This window comes from Takifugu rubripes, chromosome 11, assembly GCF_901000725.2.
Source record: "Takifugu rubripes chromosome 11, fTakRub1.2, whole genome shotgun sequence".
Lineage (NCBI taxonomy): Eukaryota > Metazoa > Chordata > Actinopteri > Tetraodontiformes > Tetraodontidae > Takifugu > Takifugu rubripes.
The window spans coordinates 3147184-3170450 of record NC_042295.1 but is presented as its reverse complement, the minus strand read 5'-3'; the positions used below and the strand labels follow the sequence as shown (position 1 = coordinate 3170450).

Genomic DNA, 23267 nt, shown 5'->3' with positions numbered 1-23267 from the left:
GCAGGGTAATAAAACTCATTTTATCCCTGTTTCCCAAATACATTCCTGATGGGAGTAAGGAAACAAAGTAGGGACCAATAAGATGAGGAAACCTTTTCCTCAAGGATTTCCAACTTTATTCCTCTAAGAAGTCACGAAAATGATCTCTTACTACTTAAAACAGATCTGTTCTACAGAAAAACATAAAGCAGCACGGACTCCATCCTTTTAGCCCTTTGTGTAAAAGCTTAAAATATCCTAAAATATCTGAATGTCACGATATTAAAATTGCGTGGATTCTTTTTTAGTAGAGTAAAGGATCAGGACCAAACAGTTGAATCAAGGTTAAAAAAGAGAACCAAATTACGTGATTACCGGTATTTGAGTGTTGCGTTCAGGTCAGGAGGTCACTGCATTAAGTCGGCTTCAACACAAACCTGCCAGGATGAAGATGGATCTCACGATCTATTCTTTACTGAGGTGTTGATGCGGTATCAGCCGTCATCACTGTCGCACCTACATGTGGGGGATTTTTGGGAATGTTCATTGGTATTTATCAGTGTCCAGGATGGGGGTGGCGCAGCAGCACAGTCTCAGTCTGGGCTTCAGGCCATGTGTGTGCAGAGACCACATCCCCTCTATGTCCACAGGGTTTTCCCGGAATACTCTGGTGGATCAGAGGCACCAAACGGTCCCGGGTGTGACTGATTGGAGCATATGCCCAGCAAACAGACTCCATTACACGTTCCATTACCTCAGAAACCCAAAATTGGATGGATGGATGGATGGATGGATGGATGGATGGATGGATGGATGGATGGATGGATGGATGGATGGATGGATGGATGGATGGATGGATGGATGGATGGATGGATGGATGTTGCACATACACGATGACACTGGTGCTTTACCTCTATTTTACATAAAATGGCTGCTGCTTTTTCCTCCAGTGGTTTTCACATACATTTTCTTGTGACTTTTCCAGCTCTTTCCAGAACTGAGGAGAACCCGGCTTCTGTGTTTTTGGTTTTAGATATATCTCCATATAACTAAAAACACGTCTGACTGCAGTTAACAGTCGGAGATTGGGGAAAACAGATGGTGTCAGGGCCACGAGCAAGGATTCACTCCCAGCTTTCAGTGACTCAGACAGGCAGCTCCCACTGGGTAACAAGCTGGGGTGATGGTGCCACCACCTCAGTGCAACACTCCGATGCCTCGCTAATCTACTCTGTAACAGTCCAACTTTCTCCCAAATGGTCCTCACAGCCAATCCTTCTGGAATCTGGTGAATTTACATGTGGAACACATCAGCTGTCGGCTTACATTCCGGCATCTTTTCACATTTGCGAGTATTCATTTAGCAGAGGGGTGGCTCCATCCCTCCGCTGTGAGACGCCTGAACTGGAGCTTACTCTGCTTTATGCTCTGGCAGTGCACAAATGGAAATATAGCGTTTCCCCTCTCACTCACAGACACAGCCTCACTGTTGAGATGTATTTAGCAGAGACAGAGGAACTATTTAGACCTCAGAAAAAGCAAAGTGAGGTGAATGAAACGAAACACAGATCAGAAGGAAACCCTGGCTTTTATGTAGTATCTATCCTCAAGTATTTCTTAGATAAAGCCAGCATGTGTCTTCCTCTGTGCATCTATGTGTTGAAGACAGCAATTCATTTATCTTCTCTTCATGCATTGTTATTTTTTTACCTTTTAGCTTGAAACTCTAATCCAGATGCACCATATACAATCTTGACTGCTGAACCTTCCATATCTTCCATATCTTCTAGTCATGTTTTGTTCTTTCGCTTTTGCGATGCATTCATTTTCTGATTAGCACGACATTTTTTATAACATGCTCTCTGCATAGAAGAATTGTCAGAGGAACATGTCAACAAGGCCACAAATGACCTTTCCTATCTTGTCTAACTACCAAGATGGTTGGTTCGGAGGCCTCGCGCTACCTTCTCATGGCTCCCTCTCTTCATGCCCTCAGGTGTTACGTTGATGACAAAGTGTCAAGAGTGGCCTGGCTCAATCGATCCAACATCATCTTCGCTGGCTCAGACAAGTGGTCCCTGGATCCCCGGGTGGATCTGGTCACTAAAGGACAGCTGGAGTACAGCCTGCGTATACAAAAGGTAAGGGTCACTAAGAACGACCACGATTGGACAGTTGACTCAACACTTCCAAGATGATGAAAACCTACCATGATGATGACCCAATTAGAAGTTCATGGGATTCTGAGTGTATTTAACAGGAAAGGACTTGAGTAAAAATCACTTTGTAAGGTCTGGTGTGTTATGGTAGACTGATCCTAAAAAGTTGTATTCACATTTTGTACAGTAGGATGCATTTATGGTATTTTGAATCTATTTTAAGCTGATTTTTTTTGTCTTCTCAAACTCACCAGTGTATGACACAATTATGAAACATAATTACTTTGATTTTAGCACACGCACGTTGTTACCTCTGCAAACCATGTTTGCTGAACTCAGAGTTGCAACAAGTGCACCTACTGGTATAAATGATGTATTCTGGACACTGCTGGGTTCACACAAACCCGTGACCCATGACATGTATTGTATCTTTTTAGCTTGTATAAAAAATAAAAAAATTAGAATCCCTGGGGGCTGCTATCCCCTAGCAAAGGGAAACCTGTAGGCACGGATCACCTCTTTGTGATATTCAGTGGATCCAGGATGACACGGAATTTATTTGTTCTTCAAATGCTGCAGAAAACGAGAATGGCTTCATAGACAAGCTGCAACTACAACATACCTGCTGTAACTTCAGACTGTGATCTGGTAATGAGTCCTGTATGAGCCATTTTTATTTTTATTTTGTGTCATGGCTCACCCGAACCTCCAGGGGGCGATATTTCATTTATGCCCGAGGCTGACTGACCTGCGGTCATGCCGGCTTATTTATTTCATGGTGTGAATTTCCAGAGGAGATTTTATGTTAGAATTTTTATTTATTTGTTTATATGAAAATAAAAAGTACGCTGGAGATAGCTAATAAATTATTAGTATTATTTCCACATGATGGTTTGTTTAAATCTGACTATATGTCAAAGCTACCAATTACTACTATTAACAACAATTAGTTCCCAAGTACAGGATATATTAAGCACATTCTTATTCTGCCTTAAAAACCCATTTGCAGACCTTTTTACATAGCTCAGTAAAATCATCTATTAATTTATGTGCAGAAATTATAAAACACGATGTAAAATGTTGAAGAAATCCCCTCAATACTGTGAACATAAAGGAGGTTTTGGGGGCAGGTTTGAACAGGTGATGGGCAGCACGCTTCAGTTCCCCCACATAGAAGAACGGTTGTCCCCTGTAGTCGAGGGGGGGTTAATGGTCAGGGCCCCATCACAGTTGCACTGAAGATCTCAGTGACTCTCTGCACCGCCTCCCTCTCCGTGGAGGGCGGGACAGGGACGGGTGTTTTGCAGGCGCCACTTCCTCGGTCCAGGTTTAAACGTTCAGGTACAAGTTGTGTATTTGGCGCCGCGATGCCGGATGTTGTGCTTCACTTGTGTGACTCATCGCGGTCGATGAGCCAAAGCACCACTGTACAAGCCGTACCCTTTATTTGCTTAATTGTGTGTTGATTGAGAGATGTTTGAGTGTCATTTAGGATTATTACATAGCTGAAGTAGGCCTGGATCAACAACAGAAGGCCTGCCATCAAAAATTGGGCATAGCTGGGAAGCAGGTGGTGGGGTGGATCAGAGGAAATCATACCAAAGATTATAGGAGAAATATTGGATTTAAACATGCACAATATATATCGCCATATTGTGTCTAATTGCTCTACCTCTTAACGGCCTTTTATCGGCTGCTCTGCTTTTCTTCCACGCAGGTTGATGTGTTTGACGAGGGCTCCTACACCTGCTCCATACAGACGAAGCAGCAGGCCAAGACTTCACAGGTCTACCTCATCGTGCAAGGTAGGCAGCGGCCCGCAGCCTCCTCTTTATTCACACACGTCTCGTAGCTAACAAGCTGGAAATGAAGTGAACAACGATATGCACCGCAGCAGCTTATTTGTTTGTAAATGCGGTCGTAAATATACTTAGAATAAAATAATTGAGTCCAATAAATAGCTTTGCATGTTGACAACTGGTTCATCTCAGAACCGTTTATACATTTTATTTCAATTCTAGAAAGATCATAAAATAGAGAAAATATGTTTTTACATTCGTCTGTACAATGGCCCCCTGAAAACCCACATCCACACACTGGAGATAAAATCCATTTTTAAAGGTCAGTGCGTGGATTGATGTCCTGTTTTTGGATCTGTGGGAGCAAATTGATTCTCCTTCCTTGAATTTATTGTGCCCGATTATTCAGTGTTATTCACTGACTTCCTGAGATTCTGTCAACAGCCTCTTTTGTCAGCTAATGTGACAGTTAAAGCCAAACATGGCTTCTGTTGCATTGTTTTCATGCTATTCGGCCCCTCTTCTTGAAGTATCTTTCAGATTTGCTGCCTTGCTCATTTGACCGTGTGGGAGTCGACCCCTCCAAGAGCGTCAGTAGTTCACTTCTGGAGTCTAGTGCAAGCATTCTGCCAGCTTCTTTACAGTGTCTTTATGGGCAGAGACAGTGGCAGAAAAATGAAAATCAAAAAGCAAATGCAAATTACCTTTAAGCACACGTGCACAGACACACACACACACACAGAAATCCAGCCGGTGGAAGGCTACATTAGCATTACTGCTAAATCGTTACTGGTCTGTAATAAAAGTACATTTTGTTCCTTCACTGAATTCAGGTCAGTTGATCAACCTAAAGTGAAATTATTAACAAATGAACAGTCCATCACTATAAATCATGTCCTGTTTGTCTGCATCCTCTACAAAAATCAGGGATATTGTAGCATTTTTATTGCTTTTTTTAATCCTTTTTGCTGCATCTTGAAGAACCACGCCACCTGTGCCTTCATGTAAGGAGTTTCCACAGAGCAACAATCCAAAGAGGATGAAACCCACAATCCTAGCAGGAATACAGAGTGTTTGTGTGGGCCGAGCATCAAAACTCATCTGAGCCATAAAAAAAGGAGCAAACCAAAACTGACAGTTTTTTTGCTAAAATGGGCAGAAGCAGAAGTGAAGAAAAAAACAATGTTTGTGGTGGCAGTAACATGGCGCGTTGTGCCCCAAATGTTGTGGGATTCCAATTTTAATACAACAGACCTATAGGCTTTAGCCTCCGGTTACTGTTCAGGTGGAGGATTTAACAGGTATTGGACCAGATGCGGTTTTAATCTCCTGTCCTTCTTGCAGCTGTCTCAGCGTCGCACAGTTGAAGCCGTCTTCGTGTATTAGCATTAAGTGTTGCCATCCCACCGTCTGAGGCCCAGCAGCTCGGTTTATGCAACAAAAACTGACAAATGTGTTGCTTCAGATCCTGTCCTGATATTTTTACCTTCAGCAGTGGTTCAGAAAGTCTCTCAGTCAGGGAGCTATTAGAAGATTTCTTAATGGCTCTCATGCCACCTAAGTGAAACTTTTAGCACATTTAGCCATGAAAGTAGCTGACAGTGTTGCAGCAGACTGCTGACCTGCAGCACACGAGCCCTCCTGGCTTTTCATCTCGTTTGAAATCGTCCCACACGATGACAGACTCGGCGATTCACTAAATGTTAATAAGCCCCGTTTTAAACGCGCGGCGTCTCGGCAGGCCGCGGCGCTCGCAAGGCCAGCGTGAATCTAAAGTTATCCTGTTAGGTAACAGCTGGAGACGGGCGGCCAGTCTTGAGGCTTTTACAACACAGAGTCAGAACATCAACAAAGATGCGTTCGGTCTCAAGGCTGAGTCAGAATGGACCATTCTGTGTGAAAATCACACCCTTGCCGCACCCGCACACCCATTCTCTAAAGTCATTAAATGGTAAAAATCTGTTGTCCTTATGTTTCTGCTGCTTAGAAACTGACAGTGCAGCACTCAATCCTCCATAATCCTCCAGGAGGCCTCTTCATCTACACTTGCTGCGGTCATTTTTTAATCAAAGGAAATGCTTTTCTATGCTGGTGCCACATGATTGATGTGGCCTTGTTAATATAAAAGCGTCCATCAGTTCTTCAGATCCGCTGAGCTTTTTTCTCATGCTCAGCTCTGTGTGTTGGGCTTCTGTCAGGTTTATGGCCACAGCCAGTCTAAGAGAATCTGGATTAGCTTGTAAATCTACAAGTGATTATCCAAAGCTTTCTTGGCAGCGGCTCCCCTTTCCAGACAGCTGCTGTTATCCATTGAGAAATGTCACCAAAAGACAGACTGTAAAGTGCAGCTCTGTCGCTGATGCCATTGCAATTTTAACTGGACGTGACACGTGTGAAGGACTCCTGGTGAGGAGGGCTGATCCTCAAAACCAGTGCAATAACTCATGGAATAACATTGACCATGGCATCAAACAAATACCTGGTTCTATTATATTTCAACCATCCGACAGCTCGTTCACTCCTCTGGTGTGTGTGTGTATGTGGTGTGTGTGTGTGTGTGTGTGTGTGTGTGTGTGTGTGTGTGTGTGTGTGTGTTTTATGCTTCATATACCTTCCTCATACACAAACATCAACACCATAATAATCTGCAGAACTGTTGGAAGGCATCGCTGTAAAGTTCACCCCATAGGGGAGAAGTAGTGTGTGTGTGTGGGTGTGTGTGTGTGTGTCTGTGTGTCTGTGTGTGTGTGTGTGTCTGTGTGTGTGTCTGTGTGTGTGTCTCCAGGGCTACAGTCAGTCTAGTGAGGAGTGACCTTTAGAGAATCAAACTGGGACAATCAGAACCTTCCATGGAGCCTCTCCACCTCTTTCCTGCCTCTTCTTGGCGCTTTTCAGTCGCGTGTGATACTTTAATTGAGCAATAGAGTCTTCATTTCCTTTTTTCTCTACATCTCTACTCAGCTGGGCTGACTTTGTTTCCAGATTGATCCGTGATCTGATTTTAGGAAGAGCAATATTGAACAGAAGGCGTCCGAAGGTAATAACAAATACATCATCTGACATGTTTGATTGACTCTTGGAGACAAAGATGAACATGTGGGTATTTTATTTCTCTGGTTCTTTATTATATTCTGTTTTATTATAACACATAACACTAAATATTGCAATGACCGACACATTTATAGGATAGTGTAATCATTACCGCAAAGCTGTGAAGAAAGGGATAAAAATGAAATACAGCTAGGATATAACCTAAAAAACATACTCAACAGTCGATTTATTATGGTTCTTGAAAGCCACTAAGAAATAATGTCTCTCAAGTTGTTATTTAATTATGTTAAGCAAAGGAAAGGGTTATTTAAGTTGTCGTCTCAAACAGCTTTTAGGATTTACTGACAGCGAATGTGTACAGAAGATCCCAAATGTTGAACGGTGACCGTGGATGGACCATGAAAAAGGAAACCGTTGAGGTCACCATCATTTTAAATTTAGTACAGATAATAATAAGCATTGGGGTTTTTCAATGTTACTAAGGTGGAAAAGGAATGTCCTTAACTTTGATTACCAAAGTTAATTGTTTAACCATCGAAGACATCAAGAATTTGAAAGGTAGGACATCCATTTGAGAGGGTCCCCTCAGAAATGATGCTGTCTGCAACAGCTGAAACATCTGTTTTGCCTGTATTCGATCTGAGGGAAGGTACCAGCCAGACAGACAACTGTGAAGGTCCGATCTGTTCATCGCACAATATACACCCCGTTATCCTGGCCTGGCCTGGTCTGGTCTGGTCTAGTCTGGTCTGACCTGGCATGGTCTTCTTAACCACTGGGCCAGGGTAGGTCCACCACTGGATGGCTGCCACTTCATTGCAGGGCCCTACATGAGCATTTGTGGGTTCGGTACCTTGCTCAAGGGTAACCCGGCAGTGCTCTGAAGGTGTGCTGGCACCTTCTCCTGCTACCAGAACACCTTCCATTTTTGTCTGCTCTGGGGCTCGAACCAAGAACCCCAGTTCATCACTCCTAAAAATGAATGTGCAACAAAATGCATTAAACCCTAAACCTGAAGACATCTCCTAATTTCACCAATTATATGAAACAAAAATCCATCGCATATTTTTTCTTCCTTTTCATTAAGAGGTGGTTTAGCTGGAGAGTTCTTGGAGACATAAATGCATGTTTAGGGATGATCTGGGGCTTTAAGAGAGCCACTGACGACAGGAACCAGACAGACATCCTATTGAACAGATGATGTTGTATAACGCCCTTGTATAAGTCTCTAAATCAATCCACCCCTGTGGGAAAAAGGGCAGCAAATGCAGAACTGATTACTGAGAAGGTCCAAGAGCAAAAGAGTAAAGGAGGTAAGATGCTCGACCTAACATTAGCAAATAAAACAGAAGCTCCTGCAATCAGTGAGCGAACCAGAGCAGCAAGAGGGAGGCAGCCAGCAATGCTATTAATAAAATCAAAGCCCCTTTGGGCTGTGCTTACTGGTGGAGATAAGATTGAAAAGAAGCCCTTGCATTTTAATAGGTAATGGAACTCTTTTAGGAACTGTGGCCCTGAAGCTTGGTGGTGCTCTTCACTCTAACAATTATTTCTAAGACAACGAATATCTTCAAGTAGCCGCAGCAACAATAAAATATCAATTTCAGAAGATGGAGCAGTCAATGGCAAAGTCGTAACGCTGTCAAAATAGCTGAGAATTTCATTTCAAAGAGGTAAATGACAATCACTGCTTCACATGCGTTAGCCTGCCTCAACACTGACATTGGTGATTGTATAAAGAGAAAATGACTTGAAAAGGATAAAGGTGAAACGTACGTTTGAAGACAAAGACAAAAAAAAAAAAGATGTCCAGACAGAGTTATGGAATCATCCATGCACAAAGTGGAAAGGAGCTTAAAAATAAGCAGGAAAAAGCAGTGAGAACTATGAAATGGACTTATTTTAGACGTGACACGCCCCCCCCCTGTGAGAAGCATGATGATCACACCCACGTGCACTGTTTGTTCCCCCTGTGGCCGTAACGATCAGGCTGCTCGGTAGCAGAAGAGTGGTGACGCTCACGGCTACGTAGCAGGACTTAGCTTCACACAGGTGCCTGAACCCAGGGCCTGCATCCTGTCCGATGTCCAGGGTCTCACAACACACCGCCAACCCCCACCTACATGGCACCGTACGATACAGCGGCAGTAACAGTGTGTTCGGAATCCTGGAAAAGGCTTTGGAAAGAAAATACGGATATAAAGCTTTTGTTACATTTTCGATAATGTAGGTCTTTAATTCAAGCAAATGACTCGATTGTAAAAATGCAATAATTTAGTGGTTCAGTGGACACCAGAGTCCAAGGTGTAACTCCATGGTCAAACCAGTGGTACCAGCTGTGGGGTGGACAGCAGTAACCGTAGCGATGCTTTATTATGACCTCCATTAGCATGAAAAGAGATCAACAGAGAGGCAAATATTTGGAATAAAGGAGAGTCCAGGAACAGGAATGCGTTGTCATCTATTCCCTGTTGTTCCATGTAGCTTGTGGTGAAGGATGGACAGGCAGAGACGGAGATAATGGAAGAAGGCATCCTCACATTTTCCATTTCTTTGAACTTCCATAATGAAACTTACTCCTTGAAGTTTTAATGAAAGCAACAATTTACCATTACCCTTCTCTTCCCAGGCTATGGAGATTATGTCTCTCACTCCAAACCAATTTGAAATGGAAAAATAAAAATAAAAGAGTCTCCTTTAATCTTCTTTTATGCTGGCTTTGAGAGGTGGTCTCATGCATTTAAATGGGGCCATCCATTGGACACATGACAGCAGGAGGACTAAGGGGACTTGGGCTGAGTCACCAGGGCCGTAATTCACTGACTAACTATGTGAGCCAGTAGCCATCAGCTCTAAACAATGTCTAGCCACCCTCTGATATACAGGGGTGCTATTTGTTCGTGCATTGCCCTGCTGTCTAACGTGAAACCCATAGATTGGAGTCAACCTGCTACCCTTCATTCTTTTCCTGTCCTCTGTGTGAGCTGGACCTGTCAGATGATGGACAGCCCTTTAGCACAGTGCTGCATTTTAAATTAAAACCAACCCCAGGGGAAATTAGCCATTTGCGTGCGCGCGGCCTCACAACACAACTTTCATGGTATCGAAAGGAAATCAGCTTTCCACACTTCATACCTCCAGGATGTCGGACACGTGGCGGAAGGGACAGAGATGTTAATGGAAAATGAATTTCACCGGTCACTAATCCAGGCTTGTATCTGGTAGGTTTCTAAAGCAGCTTGAGAGGTTTTCTGTGCAACGGCTTTCTGAGAGCTGCAGCCTGGTGTCAGAGGTCACACATCTGACACCATCGCTCCACAGCCAGGAGTCGGAGTGATTCGCTGCCTCTCAGAGATATGGAGACCAGCGGAGAGAGCCTTTCTAGTAAGACTCTCTCGCAAACTCCCCCCTTTTGTTGTCAGGGTTTCCATGTGAGGTGTTTAGAAACCCGGAGCTTTAGATTCAGCTCACTCAAACAGCTTTCTGTCCGTGGACGCTACTGGCTGCGTTGCTCCTCATCATCCAATTTACTGGTGAGAACACTGTGTCGTATTAAATTATTGAAATTAGCTTTTGGAGCGGGTTGTTGCACATTTTCACACCCTCTCTGTTTCACGGTGTAGTGGGCTATCTGCACTGCCTGATGCCCCACCAGATGTCTGGAATGTTATTTAGTTGGACCATATGTCAGATCTTAAATATTAAAGTGTTCAGGCAGCGTGTCTGGCGAGCAGCTCTGTCGATGACGCGTCCTGTATGTCTCCTTTAATGGCTGCATTCTCACTGAGTACGACTTTAACTTCACCCCTACGCGTTTGCACTTCAAATAAAGTCAAATCAATCTTTATTTATATAGCGTCTTTTACAATCAAAATTGTTTCTAGGTGCTTTCCAGAATCCCAGGGCCTGACCCCCAACAAGCAACAGTGGCAAGGAAAAACTCCCCTTTAACAAGAAGAAACCTTGAGCAGGACCAGGCTCATGTAGGGGGACCCTCCTGCTGATGGCTGCTGGGTAGAGAGGGAGGAGAAAGGGGGGAGGAGAGGAGAGGAGAGGAGAGGAGAGGAGAGGAGAGGAGAGGAGAGGAGAGGAGAGGAGAGGAGAGGCCATGACCCAGTGGGGTGACAGGTGATCATGACCCCGGCAGCCTTGGCCTATAGCAGCATAACTAAGATGTTAACCTAATAATTAGACGACCCCCTAAGTATGATAATTTGTCTGTCTATGATAGTAACTGGAACTACAGAATTAGCAACAATAAGCTTTTTCAAAGAGGAAGGTTTTAAGTCTAATCTTAAAAGTAGAGATGGAGTCAGCCTCCCATACCTGGACAGGGAGCTGGTTCCATAGCAGGGGGGCCTGGTAGCTAAATGCTCAGCCCCCCATTCTACTCCTAGAGACTCTGGGAACCACAAGTAGACCAGCATTCTGAGAGCGGAGCGGTCTATTGGGCTGGTCACTAGCTCCTCCAGGTAGGATGGAGCTAGGCCTCTGAGGACCTTGTAGGTCAAAAGAAGGGTTTTAAAAATTATTCTAAATTTAACGGGCAGCCAATGAAGAGACGCCAGTACAGGAGTTATGTGATCTCTGTGGTCAATACCTGTCAGAACTCTGGCTGCAGCATTTTGGATCAACTGGAGGCTTCTTAAAGAGGAGTTTAGACACCCTGATAATAAAGAATTACAATAGTCCAGCCTGGAAGTAACAAATGCATGGATTAACTTTTCAGCATCATGGTGGGTCAGTAGCTTCCTGATCTTTGTGATGTTCCTCAGATGAAAAAAGGCACTTCTAGAGACTAATTTAATGTATGAGTTGAAGTAGAGATTTTGATCAAAAGTTACTCCTAGATTCCTCACAGAGAGACTAGATGTTAATGAGATACCATCTACACTGATCATGTGATCTAATCTATCCCTGAGAGGTTCAGGACCAAACACCATGACCTCAGTTGTTCCTGGGTTAAGGAGGAGGAAATTTGAAGACATCCAGGACTTTATGTCTTTAAAAGTAGCGATATATAAATAATAAAATATTATTATAAATAATAAAATTTAAAAATTAAGCAACGGCTTAATCACTGCCACCTTGTAGGACCGGGGTACATAAGCTGTCACTAAAGAACCATTGATCTGGTCCAGGATAGAACTGATGGGATCTAAAAGACACGTGGTGGTCTTGGATTTCTGAATTAGCGATGACGCCTCAGAAAAATATATAGGGCTGAAGGAGTTTAAGGGCTCGTTGGAGAACCTGTATGTTCCCACAGTCAGCACATCTGGTGATGGTCCAGCTGTTGGGATGGCCTGGTTAGCTTTCTCTCTGATAGCTAGAACTTTGTCAGTAAAGAAGCTCATGAAGTCTTCACCACTAAGGGAAGAAGGGATACATGGATCTAAAACACTGTGACTCTTGGTTAATTTGGCCACAGTGCTGAAGATAAGTTGTTCTAGCCTTGCAGAGGGCCTTTTTGTAAACTAATAGGCTGTCTTTCCAGGCTACATGATAGCTGTCAATATTACAAGAATGCCACTTCCTTTCTAGTCTGCGCGCTGATATGTGAATTATACCAGGGGGCACATCTCCTCTGATTTACTATTTTCTTTTTCAGGGGGGCAACAGAATCAAGCGTGATTCTCAGTGAGGTTGCTGCACCTTCAGCAATAGAGTCAACCTCAGCAGGGCTAAGATTATAATGATTGATCCCTGGGGAAACACACAGTGGTCCTGGGATCAACGCAGGGATTGCTTCCTTAAACTTAGCTACAGCATTATCTGAAAGCTAAACATTTCACACGCTGAACAGACAAAGACACCGGGTGAAACAGATGGTGAGGCCACGCTAACGCTGATAATCGGCAGAGCCCTGTATTTGTTTAATATGGGTTATTTCTCACTGTTATCAGGTGACTAGAATGTCCCAAGTGTTCAATTTTAAGTAAAGTGAATACAACACACCGTGCACAGTGCAACCAACGAACTATTGAGAAGACAGGAAGTGACGCAATACGTTACCAGAATCCAGAACTCAGCACTTCAGCTTGTTTCTGATGTAAAAACCAAATACAACCAAATAAACCCAATAAAAACCAAAAGGTTTTGTGCAAGACCTTGCTGAAAAAGTCATTACTGTAAAAACTACAGTCAAAACCCAAACTGTTTTAGACCACTCTTGTGCATTCTGGTACAAACGCTTAAAAAATCCACTTAATGACTTTTTTTTTTCTCAGAAATGCAGTTTAATCCTCTTCTAGATGTGATTGGATCTGGTCCTTGATTAGTTTTCTTTAATTGCCTCTCGATGATGAGGGGGAGAAACTGCTTAGGCCTTATCTGATCACTGTTATCAATAATATTGCCAAACTATATGTAATGAAACTGCACGTCTGCGTTCATTGATTGTGTTGTTTGAAACGGAGGGCTGAAAATCATTTTATCACCAAAAGGGGATTAAAAAATAATTCCATTTTGCTTTACATAATGGGTCCTGGACAAATGTCATTTTCTTTAACATGCTCAATAACAAGTAAAAAATTGAGACATTATTGTGTGACATTGTTTGAAGATTCAACAACGTCCTGCACTAATAAAAGAGGAGGTTGGAAACTTCATCTCACTAATGAAGAGAAAAATGTTGGGTTTTTTTTGCTTCATATTCATATTCATGACTCTTCATCACAGGCTGATGTGAGAAATCAGCGTCGGCGCTTGATGGTGCAGCTGCAGATGGGACGAGATTGTTTTGGGTTTGTGTTCCGGTTGGGCCTCTGGTCGTGGCCGTGGTCATCAGCTTTGTTCGCCACACTTCCACATATGGATTTCCCATCGTCACTCCGAGTAGCAAAACTCTGCAGAAAGTTGCCACCTGCTCATTGGACTGCAGCGCAAGGCAAAGCAAGGAAACAGCGAGGGGTCTGACGGAGGAGGCCTGAACGCAACGGCGGGGTGGGAGGGACACCGGGACGGGATGGACACCGGGACGGGAGGGACACCGGGTGCGGAGGTGTGGTCTAAAAGACATAAATGTGCATTTAATGACTATTTAAATCACCGTTTGTTATAAGGGGAAAAGAAACTGGACACAGAGCTGTTGACATTCAGGGATCCCGTGTGTGTGTGTGTGTGTGTGTGTGTGTGTGTGTGTGTGTGTGTGTGTGTGTGTGTGTGTGTGTGTGTGTGAGAGAGACAACTCACCGGTACTCTGCACTCAGGCAGAGCCGACTTGACAGCAGGTCTTTATTTTCACATTTGTGCCCCATAAACTCCGGAGCTCCGTGTGTGTGTGTGTGCGTGTGTGTGTGTGTGTGTGTGTGTGTGTGTGTGTGTGTGTGTGTGTGTGTGTGTGCTGCGGCTGCGAAGGCCCCTCATCCCAGTTACCCTCCCAGTCTCACACACTCTTTTCTATAACAGCTGTCTTCTGTGCAGTGCCGCACGCAAATAATTAAAGCGACAGTGTCAAGATTTGAGGATGGCGATTTGTTGGGATTTAACCACAGAGACAGATGGAAATTGAAGTAAATTTATAATTTAATTACCAGAACTATGGATTTTCGAACAAATTAGCACAAAATGATCTGTGGAGACATAAAGCATTGATAATGTACTGCAAGTAATTTAAGATTTTCTTAAAGTTTTATCGTATTTCGGCAGGTAATCCATAAATGTGTGTGTGTGTGTGTGTGTGTGTGTGTGTGTCACAGGTATCGATCCCACTGTTAGTTTGTCATTAGCATCAGCGAGAGTCTGCAGTCTTGCATAAAGAACCTTTGAGCCATCTCAGGATAACATTTAATGGCTGCACCACAAAATCCCCAGGCCAAAAGTCTGGACCAACACTTAGAGCACACACAAACGGCCGAGGCTTTGCGCTGATGTTTCCTTTTCCCGCGCTGCCATAGCAACACAGTGCCTCGCTCAGGGAATTACACCCAACGTCTGCATCGAAATGATGGTAATGGGATTTTATGGAAACGCTCCTTGACACCAGTTGCTTCCATTTGTCTCACGTGTGTGAAGGTACACGCACACACACACACACACACACACTCACGGTCACCTCTGTCAGACCTGCAGCTCCAATCAGGCTGGTGCTTCCTGCCATTTAACATGCATTAATGGGACCAGGGGTGCGAGTGTTTGCACCTCATGCATTACAAATATGTTGTGTCATCTGCATGAAGTAGCAACATCAATATGATTGTGTTGCCTCTGTGGACATGCACACGTGCACAAATGTCAGGGGTGAAAGCAATTGAGAGGGATCGAGCGATGTTACCCAGCTGAAACTTACTTTTGGTTGTGAAAAAAAAGGATTTTCACTCTGTAATTAGAGTAAAATCGCTGGTTATTCAGAGACACTCAAACTTCTCCAGCACATGTGCAAAAAGGATGTTACCTAGGACTAATGAGCTGGTTTGAGTGAAAAGGAGAAGATCGGGACCTTGTTATGGTGGGCTAGTGATTTAATAGACTGGTTTCAGTGGGTCAGACAGGATGCTTCTTTATCAGCGGCTCCATGCAGGCGCCAACGTTCGTCTGCTGTTTGCTTTTTGATTAAGGGGTTCGTTTTAAAAATGAAGAATAGCCAAAGCTGCATTAGTGAAGCAGCTGGGCTCAATTCTGCAGGCTACAGCACCTCTGCTAGCTGAGATAACACCTTTGGATTAGACAGGACAGGCTCTTTTTAAGGTAATTGACAGATATCAACTGGAACAGCAGTAAAAGCTAAAAGCTCTTGTGATTATCTTTCAGTGGTTTCATATCACCACAGTCCTGCACTTGCTGCCATATTACTTGATAAATCTTCATGAGTGGAGCGTTCCTTACGTTCCTCAGCTGTGGAATCAGGCTTATTTTGAAAAACACCTTTCCAAATCCTCCTTACTGAACTGTAATGTACCAATAATAATTGGTGTCCTGCAGAGGTGCTGTAGTCTGGATCTCTGCAGTCAGACCCCATGTAGGCGGACTTATTTCCTTGAACATATCTGGATGCATAAACGCCACTGCAGGGAAAGGCAAAACTACATCTTTGAAAATGCAGGTAACCCTTTAATCTTACATTTACAACGCTTGGTCAACTCTGGCCTCTGCATGAAATTGGATGTGCTGCACAGTCGGGGACACAGAGCTGCTTTTTCACCATTTTCAGGGAGGATTTGGTGGCAAAGGGAATACTTGACTACCTGATTTGTTTTATTGCTGACTTTAGGATCGTCACCATTGGGCGACAACCAATTTAGAGGTGACAGAAACTATAATTGGTGACTCCACGGGTCTTTACTAATGGTTTCCTCCTCTGCTAAGCTGAGGGGTCGCACAATTCCTGATGCCTGGCGCCAATTCCTCCTTAAATTGTCCAGTATGTAGTTAAATTTTACTGTGCCCGTTGAATGCCTTGTTAAAGAACCAGCCAACTCTTTATTTAGACGTACAGCGTATCGTATTCCCTTTGCGTCTTCATATTAATCTTTTATTTTCTCTGTTTATTATGCGTCTCTTCTCTTTGTGCTGCTGTGAAATCCTGAGAACATTTACATCATCTTAACCAGTGGTGAAGAGACATTGAATGGTTAATTATGTATCCTCTAAAGGTTTCAACTACGATCAATGCTGAATTGTCATATACTCTGTGGAAGTGCCGGCGGCTCCATGGCTTGTTTTTCCCACAAACTTCATCTAATTACTCGGCCCTTCTCTTCCTTTTTCTCTTTCTTTGAAGATTAAAATAAGGTTGAAAGCAAGGTCAATAAGAAATCAGTTTAATTATGTATCTTGACTCTAAAACAAAACTAACCAGCTGATTTTATAGCCTTCAGCATAGCTCAACTTTATAAATATGTATATTGCTACCTAATACAGTTATTGTTATCACAGAATTAAATTATACTGTCAACCAGCACCTGTTTGTAAGAATTTCATCACTTTACTTTAAAAGCTACTACTAATAAGTTTAATCAGTTTGTATTTGCAAAAATGTCTCTTTTACTTTGTCTCAGTTTCATATAAACATGTCATATTAATATTTTTAAGACAAACTTAGAAACCTTTATTATGTGTGTTTAGGGGTTGTCAGAATTCACTCAATCTGTAATTACATGTTTACTTTGGAAAAACACATTGCCTAATGTTACAATTAAACCTCAACTAGGACAGTTCAGAGGTGAGTCCGGCCACGTTGCTGGACACGGACACCAGATTCTTCCTCAAACTCCATCATTTATCAGATTTTTCCTTCCCCATACATGGCTCTGGGCCTTTCCAGCCTACCTAAACCCCTCACACTGGGTGTTTATTCTGTTTCATGTCTGTTTCATAGCTGCCATTGCTGTCGACTCCCAGTTGAGCAACAGAGTTGTGTTAGTGCGTCTTTATTTATTTTGTTTCATTTTGGGGCTGACAAAGAAAATGCATTTATCTGCTGCAGGTACGGGCGTTTGGAGCCAATCCGAACGATTGATATTTGAGTGTGAAAATTAAAAGGAGACATATCAGTGAATAAATTCTCTATGGTGCAGAGGTGTGAGTGTGTGTGTGTGGGTGTGGGTGTGTGTGCGCAGGCAAGAGTGCATGCACTTCCTTCCATACATATCATGACAGGAGATATCGATGTTTTTGGCTGCAGGCGCTGCCGTGAATTATACTATAACTCAGAAGATTGCAGCCGTAAGGAAAACATTAGCAGAGAGTATCTCTGTGGAATTCATCCATCGTGCAGATGCGGAGGTGAAGTGCACATGAAAGCGCTGCCCTTTTCTGCACCGCTCCTCCAGGCTTGACCTATGACTAAGAATACAATTCTCTTCTTACTCCTGTCCCGTTGGCCCCACCCTGACAGCTGGACATTGTATGGTTGAAATGTCACACTCGGTTCTTTCACTTTTCTCCACATGTACGCTCCGCCAATAGAGGCGACGGGCTTAACACATTCAACCACTGCTCTTTCTTTCCTCCATCTTTTTTGGAGGGGGAGAATTAATTCCACTCACACAATCAACTTCCCCTACCTTGCTTTTGTTGCTTCAAAGAGGGGCAATTATATCCTTTGTCAACCGAATGGAGTGCCTTTGCTCCACCCCCACCACCCCACCCCCCACGCCGCCCTCCATTCTCCATATCTGGAAATGACACTTTCATTCGGTTGGTCATTTGAATACGGCAATAACTGTATACTTCATTTAAAAACCTCAAATTCAGGTTGGCACCTCCGTGAACGTCTTGTCAGTTGTCGTTAGAGGTGTGTGTGTGTCTGTGTGTGTGTGTGAGAGAGCAATTCAAAGCCTCAGTAATAACCTCGCTACAAAAACAATCTGAACGGGACAAAACCCGATGGCTTTGCTGAAAAACAGGGCTGATGTCAAGGAACAGGGGAGCTTTATTTTGTCGCAGATTTAGATCAGAAATGAAATCCCACAATTCAGTTCTTCTCTTTCCCAACAGGAACACTGCACTCAAGTCGGTGGGATGCGACAACAAATGTTGGCGAATGAAATTAAAAATATTTGACTAAGCTTGCAGGGAGACGCTGAGAAAATTATGATGAAATTAATAAAGGGGTAAAATGGGGGCCATCGGGACCACGCGTGCACACGATGAGTTAAATCTGGCAGCAGTAGAGGAAAACCCGGGGGTGCGCTGAGCCACAGAAAAGGTGACTTGTGTGACAGAAATCCCAGAAAATCCTCCCTTGCTGCCGAATTTTGCCGTATTTTGAAATGTTTCGAGCCGTCAGAAGCTCGCGAGCAATTTAATTTCAAAAATGTCACCAACATTGCAGCATGCCAACGCCGCCTTACTAGTCTGACAGTTGTTACCCCTGTCTTTGCAGGTAGATCTGCTCCTAATAACCATATGCCAAATTTACTCTGAGTAAAAGAAAGTTTATCCTCCCACATTCATGGATAAAGATGGCACCATAACCAATATTAAGCCTGGGTACTGATTTTTTTAGCTTTTAGCATTTAGCCAAATGACAGCTGTGGATAAAGGTATCAGGGTGCTAAATGACCAAAAATTGTAGGGGGAAAAACAAAAGTGTGGTTGTAGCAGCAGGGAATCATCTGTTACTCTGAAGGAGTTCACGTAATGCTGACTAAGTTGACCACAGTCCATAAATCTCCTTCTATCAGAGCGGAACGTAGTTTATGAACTGATGCGGGTGTCATGTTGCTGCTGGCTCCGTGGATGAATTTTTGCAAAGATGCATGCTGCAACAGATATCCTGACTTTTTAAAGTCATTGATCACTATCCCAACACCTTCAGTTTGTGAATACAGTGATATATGTCCTCCATCCATCATGATTGATTGCATCTTTGCTGCTGACTCCCTTTAAATCAAACTGCACCTTTCTAATTCATCTGAGTCCTCTGTAGCTTCCTGTCAGTGAGTGTGTGTGTGTGTGTATGTGTGTGTGTGTGTGTGTGTGTGTGTGTTTGGGGGGGCAGCAGGCGTGCAGAGTGGATGCAATCATGGGGCCAGATGATCATTTAATTTGCAAAATGAAATGCTTCAATATCGTTTTCATCGATACACACACACACACATACACACAAAAAAAAAGGATAATTTGACTGTAGGATTTTGTGTTTGTTTGGGGTTTTTTTCGGGGTGGGGGGGGGTGGGGGGGTATCTGAAATCAAATCAATGCCAAGCATCTGCTGGGTCCCCATAAGACTGCAAAAGCAATCCGTTATCCTGTGTTTTGGTCCTGGGGCAGGAGATTAAACAGCTTATTTGGATCCTGGTTTAAGAAAGTTTAGAGTTAAGTACCTCTGAGTGCTGCAGACGGTAAAGAAAATGTTCTGCAAACCTTTTCTCCTGTCCATCTTCCACAGAGGAAATCAAGGCCGGGATGTTTTCGAATTTAAATGCTCTCCAACATCGCATCTCAGACGCAGAACTAGTCAAAATATCCCCTGAAATGGACCGATGAACAGCCCCCCGAGTCTGAGTCTTTGTATAAAGGTTGCTTTAACACTGGTGTGGTGTTTCTTGTGCCTGCAGTTCCAGCCAGCATCTATAAAGTGTCAGAGGACATCATAGTCAACGAAGGCAGCAACGTGACGCTCACCTGCTTTGCCAGCGGCAGACCAGAACCTGCGATCACCTGGAGGCTGCTCAACCCCTCAGGTAAGGACCAACCAACGGTCAATGGGGCCAGTGATCGTCTGAACATCTGTGGTGTTTCTCTGTGTCAAAAACGCACCTTTCGAAGGGAAACGGGCCGTGTTCCGAATGCGGACCCACGTTGGGTCTCAGCCTGCGTTACGGTGAGAACCGCGGTGGAAACGAACGTGGGGTTCTTCATCAGAACCTGTCACTGCGCTGTGATGGATGGAGACGCTCTCCGCAGAGGTGTGCGCTCAGTGCGACGATAGCGCCGTGCTGATGGAAAACTCTTGTATCTTTATCAATTATTGCGTCGCGCGTCAGGGCTTCGGACACATTTCATCAAATCCATCTGTCTCCTGCACCTGGAAGCTAAACCAGACGGACGGGCGTGCCTTACTTCCTCTGTCTGTTTGCATTAGAGGAGAGCCATTTGTTTGCGCTAATCCTCTGAGCCTTATGGAAGTGAAGCATTCCGCCTTTCACTTCCTGGATATCATCACCGGAGGTGAGCTCCTTTGTAAGTTTAAACACCCTTTGTTGGAGAAACTGGGCCGCAGATTTGCGCAGAGCCCGGCGCTGCAGCGGCCAGTGCCGCGGCACCTCTGCACGCTCGCTCCTTCCTAACTCCAGCTTTTGTTCTCTTTCTGTGGGTTTGCTTTGAATGGCGATTAGGCCGTACAGCCGCCATGCTGTTGATTTGCAAACTTTGCCACTCTTGTTGTGTTGTTGTTCTTTGTATGCATTCCTGAGACTCCCACCCCGAGTCAGTCCAGCCCTGCAGCAGCGTGTAGGGAACTGCTGAGAGAGATAATGATGTCTGCCAGCCTGTGGTCTCTCTGTTTTATGCCTGCGCTGCCCGGGTGGCAAAGCTTCTTTGCTCAAATAGCCACGCTCTCAGCTGTTTTCTTGAAGAGCAGGTGTCCGTCTGCTGAATCAGAGCGGGATCATTCTGTTATATAGGGATCACACTATGATATCTCACCAGTTTCGCTTTTTTAAAATCACCGTTATTACCATTACTTGCATAGCAACATGCAAGCATAGGTTCTGTTGGAGTCTGTTGGCTCCTTGCTGCTTCGCTTCTCAGTTAAATGAAATCCTTTGTGCGGATTAAACTTTATGATGTGATGCATGGAAAAAACATAAAGGTTTTCTTACAACCTTGAAACCAGCTCATCGGGTGCTCGGATCATCGAGGGATCGGGATGTTGGTTTTTAAACTTGTGTCCTGGAGGAACTTACTGACCCTCAGTGCTACATTGTTGTGATGCTATAGTACTCTAATCGAAGCAGTATATGGTGGGTAATGTCAACAGATGGTCATCCAATTTAAAGATTGTGTGAATCGCTTCAGTTATGGAAGCAAAGCGGACACGAAGTTCAGCCTCTCGGCGACCTTTTCATCCGAAGTGACTTCAGACGAAAGCTTTCCGCATCTGAATGAGGATCTGAGAGAACATGTGGATGTCTAGAGGATTTCATTATAATACTATAAGTATTTGGAGGATCGGAGAGTTGAGAGGCATAAATGGCGTCATGTTCCTGTCTGAAAATCCAAACGGACATTGCAGACTGAGTGGATCATCACTGGGGGCGTAAAAAATCAATTGCTGAATTCAATAATGATTCTAGTTTCTCTCCATTGTTACAACTGTTTAATCTCCACTTTCCTAAAAGATTAGAGGTACAGATACGTTAAAGACAAGCCAATGCTGAGACTAACAGGCAGAGGCAGCATCAGGCTGGGGGGAGGGTTAAGCAGCATATGTAATGGGGGACTGAGTCACAAAGCATTTCCAGCGAAACAGAAAACCTGCTTTGAATCTCTGATATGACTCAGATGTTGCGTTCTGCAACAATGGTGACCCCGTTTCTTGCTGCTAACTACATGTGGGCTGCTCTGATTATGGCCGTCGTGCGGTGGGTGTCTCCTCTGGCCATCTGTCAGAACTGACCATTCTCCTTGTTGAGGAGTCATTGTCAGACGGGCATGTCGGGAGAGCAAAAGTAGGAAAAGTATCTAAACGCTGCCAATTTGAGGATAATATGTACCATCAAAGACGCTTTCTGACTGTTCCTTTTACATCTCCGAGCTGCGTCTGTAGTAAAAGGGCTGAAGTGACTTTTCTCAGGCTGAGTGGCCACGTAAACATTCCAGCGTGGTGGCAGACATTTAGTCAGGGGCTAAATCAGGCACTCCATTAAGTGATGCAGATTCAGAAAAGTGATTGATGAGTCAGTTGTGTAGCTATTAAGGTCTAGCTGAGAGTCAACTGGAGCGTGGAAAGAAAGTGGAAGATGTTTTGTCTCTTATCCTGAAGGGTTTCTCCAGTTGTAACTAAGATGGTGGGAGTTGAGACTCTTCACGCTCCTACTGTACAAGCTAACCAAGTTGTCTCAGATATCGCTAATGGAGACAACTAAGTTACTCGCATGAAGCTAAATGTGACAAAGTCTAAAAGCAAATGAGGTATGTAAATATGAATATATATATAAATGTAAATGTTAAATCTCTCGTTGACATCTGAGGGAGAGCTGAAGCCAAACTCTGCTTCCTTGTTGAATTTTGCTACCACTGTTTCCACCTTAGGTGTGTCCACATCTATTCCTGCAAACGTTTCCCTATAAAACACGTTCTTTTGTGGTTTTTTCTGTACTTTTATCAATAGGGGGAGCGATTTTGATAGTCCAACACCTCCCCATACAATAACGCTCCCAGCGACACAATGATTTATTATTTAACCCTCCGCTCTTCATATTCAAGAACAAAGCCAATATGCAACCTAACGTAGGCGACATTTTAACTCTCACAGCAGGTGTTGGATCTTTGTAGATGTTGTGAATCTAATCATCAGTCTCACCATCACTGTTAATGATGTTACTGTATATGTGGCATCTGCGGATGAGGGAGAGGGATCCCTATAAAAGTAGTGTGTTTTTGTGCCTGTGGTCCTATTTCTTCTGCCTCTTCTTCATCATGACAGGTTCTTTCCTTTTATAAATAATTATCTCGGTGTCCAAATCTCTTGAGTGCACACAACCTGCTGTGTTGGCTAATTAAAGTAAACACAGAACACCGTGCCACGTGTACAAGTCATAAGCAGGCGGCATGTATATTCCCTCTACTCCAATCATGTTGAACACTCCATCTTCTCCGAACCAGTCCA

At 43.8% G+C, this 23267-nt stretch overlaps 1 protein-coding gene across 3 annotated transcripts in view; it reads left to right on the top strand.

Moving 5' to 3' along the window:
* Nucleotides 1-23267, top strand: part of lsamp (limbic system associated membrane protein) — a 273355-nt gene that overhangs the window by 226158 nt on the left and 23930 nt on the right. For all 3 annotated transcript variants that reach the window (XM_029843723.1, XM_029843722.1, XM_029843724.1), the window contains 3 exons: nucleotides 1976-2120; nucleotides 3856-3943; nucleotides 19993-20118. In XM_029843723.1, coding sequence (XP_029699583.1) covers nucleotides 1976-2120; nucleotides 3856-3943; nucleotides 19993-20118 — 359 coding nt within the window. The remainder of the gene's footprint in view (nucleotides 1-1975; nucleotides 2121-3855; nucleotides 3944-19992; nucleotides 20119-23267) is intronic.